General features: G+C 45.4%; 1 protein-coding gene across 1 annotated transcript in view; it reads right to left on the reverse strand.

Moving 5' to 3' along the window:
* The window catches only part of LOC102211187 (alpha-2-macroglobulin-like), a 29,741-nt gene that overhangs the window by 5,819 nt on the left and 20,262 nt on the right, over positions 1–3,660 (reverse strand). The window contains exons 8-10 of the mRNA XM_005752335.2: positions 2,746–2,902; positions 2,037–2,111; positions 1,338–1,503 (exon numbers count right to left, since the gene is read on the reverse strand). Coding sequence (XP_005752392.2) covers positions 1,338–1,503; positions 2,037–2,111; positions 2,746–2,902 — 398 coding nt within the window. The remainder of the gene's footprint in view (positions 1–1,337; positions 1,504–2,036; positions 2,112–2,745; positions 2,903–3,660) is intronic.

Genomic DNA, 3,660 nt, shown 5'->3' on the forward strand with positions numbered 1-3,660 from the left:
TGGATGATGATCTGATTAGTCGACTAATCGCAAAAATAATCGGTGACTAGTCGACTATCAAAATAATCGTTTGTGGCAGCTCTAGTATTTTCTAACTGCAGACTAACCCAAGGTAGCTTGTTTCGACTGAGAGGCTAATTCCTGCTGTCTGTCTCCAGATGCTCACAACAGTTATTCCAGCACTGTGAGAGCACGCACAGCACACGACACAAACACTTCTATCAGGCAAACAATTATACGATGCCCTGCTCAATTTTTAAGCTTTCACACTTACAAAGAAATAACACCATAAAAATGGAGACAGTTCATTTTAATTCAGAGTCAGAATATCAACCACAAATCCAGAAAAAGACCAAAGAGCTGTTAAAGAACTTCAAGGACAGACCTGCACAAAGCTGTACGAGCTACCAGACCATCAGCCACGGTCAACTGGTGCGATTATTCAGAAATATACAAAATGTAAAACGACCATCAATCACCCTCAGTCTGGAGCTCCATCTGGCCTCATGGAGCGAGGATGAGGAAGGAGGGTTTTCAATGATCTGAAGGCAGTTAGGACCACAGGTCAGCACTGGTAGAACCATGTCATGGTGACATGAAATCTTGCAGAGCCTGACTTAAGTTTGCCAATGAACATCTAAATAATTCAGGCCTGGGAGAAGATGCTATAAGGCCACAGCATGGCTTCATCACACTGAGGGACCGACTCCTTCCTTTAGCCAGAACACTGAAGACGGGTTGTGGACGAGTCTTGCAGCACGTCAGTGACCCAAAACATGTCACCAAGGTAACAAAGGAGAGGCTAAAGATGGAGCCAGTGTCCAGATCTCAGTCCTGTAGAAAATCTGTGGAGGGAGATGAAGCTGAGCAAACAGCAGCCGAGACACCTGAAGGATTCCTGTAAAGAGGAGTGGACCACGATCCGTCCTGAGATGTGTGCAAACCCCATGACATCTTACCACCGTGCTCGCCAACCAAGCACGAAGTCATGTTTTACTTGTGGATCCAATACTTATTTCACTCCATAACAGCAATTTAATTTATAACTTGTAAGTAATGTGTTTTTCTGGATATTTGGTTGACATTCGTTCTCTCTCCATTAAAATTAAACCATCAGACAGACATTTAAAAATGAAAGACTTCTTGGTAAGCGAGGATCAAACAATGATTTCCAAGTTTTAGACTTAACTGAAGTCGAGGGAGATGACGATGACGCTGCGTTCTCTTTTTGTTTCAGCCAAAAAGATCCATTTACTGAGTTAAGGAAGCAAAGACTCGTTCTTCCTCAGAGGGAGGAAGTTTATTGCATCATAGAGTTGGATCAGTGTCAGCCTCACCGTGTGTGTTCGATTTCTCATGAAGAAGGGTGATGAGTTTGCTCCTCATCTCCTCGTCTCCAGCCAGAGTGAAGGTGTAGGACAGCAGGGCAGTGGTGTACAGGTTATCGAGCTGGCCAGCCGCTGCAGCCTTCAGACAGGTCAGGCTGTTGTGTACCACGGGATCCTGTCACACGGCAGACATGAGCACACGTATGGGACAGACTGCAGGAAGTGCTCAGAGTAAAATCACGCGTGTTATTCAGGACCGCTGTCGTGTAGCTTTCATTCATTTGCTAGCTCTGCTCTTCCACACAGCGTACGGCACAGAGAGAGCAGATGTGACAGAAACAGGATGAAGAGGAGGCGACTTTTGTTGTCATTTGGCGCTATATAAATAAAATTGAATTGAATTAAAACTGGGCTGCAAAGCAGCTTGCAGACAATCAGGAACTGTAGGGCAGATACAGCAGCTTAAAAAGTGTAATTTGAGGTTTAACCTGTATACAAGATAAACCATCTCATGATGTAGAACGGTATGACAGTGGCTGAATGTGACACTGAGACACTAACGCTAGCATCTACACCTAAAGCTACGATGGTGGACAGAAATGCACACGACCAGTTTCACCTGATTAGTATTGCTGAGAAACCGTCGTGTTACAGCAACTGTTTTAAATCGGTAAATGTCCTGATTTTCAAAAGTGAAGTGAGACTTACTGTAACATTGGCGTCAAGCTCCAGCATGGCAGCAGTGATGTAGGCAGTCAGGGACACGTCGTCACTCACTCCTCCCTGTGGAAACATGACAACACCGTATGCTCACAAAACAACCACAGAGCATTCTTTTGTAATGTGTCTCTATCACCACACTGTTTAATGTGATCATCCACAGAAATGTGACAGAGAAAACAAAAATGAGGCTCCTTTAAACGGTGTGATGCTCCACGAGGCAGCGCATGCATGTCCAGTGACACGAGAGCCCGAACACTCAGCAGGGGCTGTGTAACCTGCTGTTACAGTCACAGGATTCAACTTTTGGTTTTCCACCAGTGCCAAACGCCCAGACTGGAACTGTGTTTTCTAACGTTCCTACTGCTGTGCAGAAGACACTGAAATGTGTCTGCTGTGCACCAAAAATCAGAGGCAGACCAAAGCTAGGCTCCTGAAACATGCAGCTGATGAGGCCTGTGGTGCTTTAGGAGAAGCTGGAAAGTCATTGGATAGTTTAGGATATTTCCTGTGCGTGTGTGTGCGCGTGTAGCCTGCTGGCTATAGGCCATCTCCTCTGAAACTTCTCTGTAAATCACTTCTAATACAGAGTTCATTTTGTGCTTTTATCTTGCAGGAGAGATTTATCCAAAGCTGAACACTTAAAGCACCAACAGCTGCTGATAAGAAAGCTCCATTTAAAGAGAGTGATTGTTACCTTCATGCCATTGTGAAAGAGCTTTCCAACTGATCTGATGCAGCCATCAGGCCGCTGGTGTTTAGACAGCCACCTCCAGGCTTCTGTAATGTGCTCGGGCTGCACGTAGATGTACGGCCGTGCACCACCAAAGGACTTCATCACGAAGGAGGTCAGCCTAGAAAGACACGCACACTTTAGAAAACCAATCTAATCGTCGATTCGTATTAGTAACCCCAACACGACCCCAGTTCCAGGACAATTACATAACAGGACTCACAGCCCCGTCTGCAGCAATCATCCCTCTGAGCTCATTGGTGATACAGCAGAATTCATCGTGTATACGAGTGCTGTATTTTCAGGAGCCCAAAAGGCTAACTGTTTAATTACGCTGACCACTAGAGCACGATGAAAGTCCATCAAGCTGAAAACGCTGAGATATACATTTCTGACTTTCAGTGTCAAACAGTTACCAACACCACAGGGAGGCCACGGGAGCTGTGTTGCTGTCAGATTAACACTCGCTCTCCACTCCTTTAGCTGCTACAGATCCTCAGAAACATACCCAGCTCTTTAACCATTTCATGCTCTAGCTGCCAACACAGACTGCATATAAAGATGTTTGGAGCTCCCTGGTCCTAAGACAGTCACTTAAAACCTACATCTGTTGTTAAAGTACACAATGCATCCCAGGGCTCTAGAGTGCAACCAATTTGGTCGCAAATACGACCAAATTTTTCAGTGGTGCGACTAAAAAAAAAAAATTTGGTTGCACCTGTGCGACCAACTGTTCGGGTAGCAAAAAGAACAACAAAAAAACCCTGCAACCTTCCCTGTGGTCAACAACAGACACACATTTTGCCCCTATCGTGGACTAAACCAATCAGAGATAGTCAGGGGCGGGAGCTCTCTGATTGGCCGTAGTCCAGTTGAAAG

This window comes from Pundamilia nyererei, unplaced genomic scaffold, assembly GCF_000239375.1.
Source record: "Pundamilia nyererei isolate P.nyererei 1_Seehausen unplaced genomic scaffold, PunNye1.0 scaffold00353, whole genome shotgun sequence".
In the NCBI taxonomy this organism is placed as follows: domain Eukaryota; kingdom Metazoa; phylum Chordata; class Actinopteri; order Cichliformes; family Cichlidae; genus Pundamilia; species Pundamilia nyererei.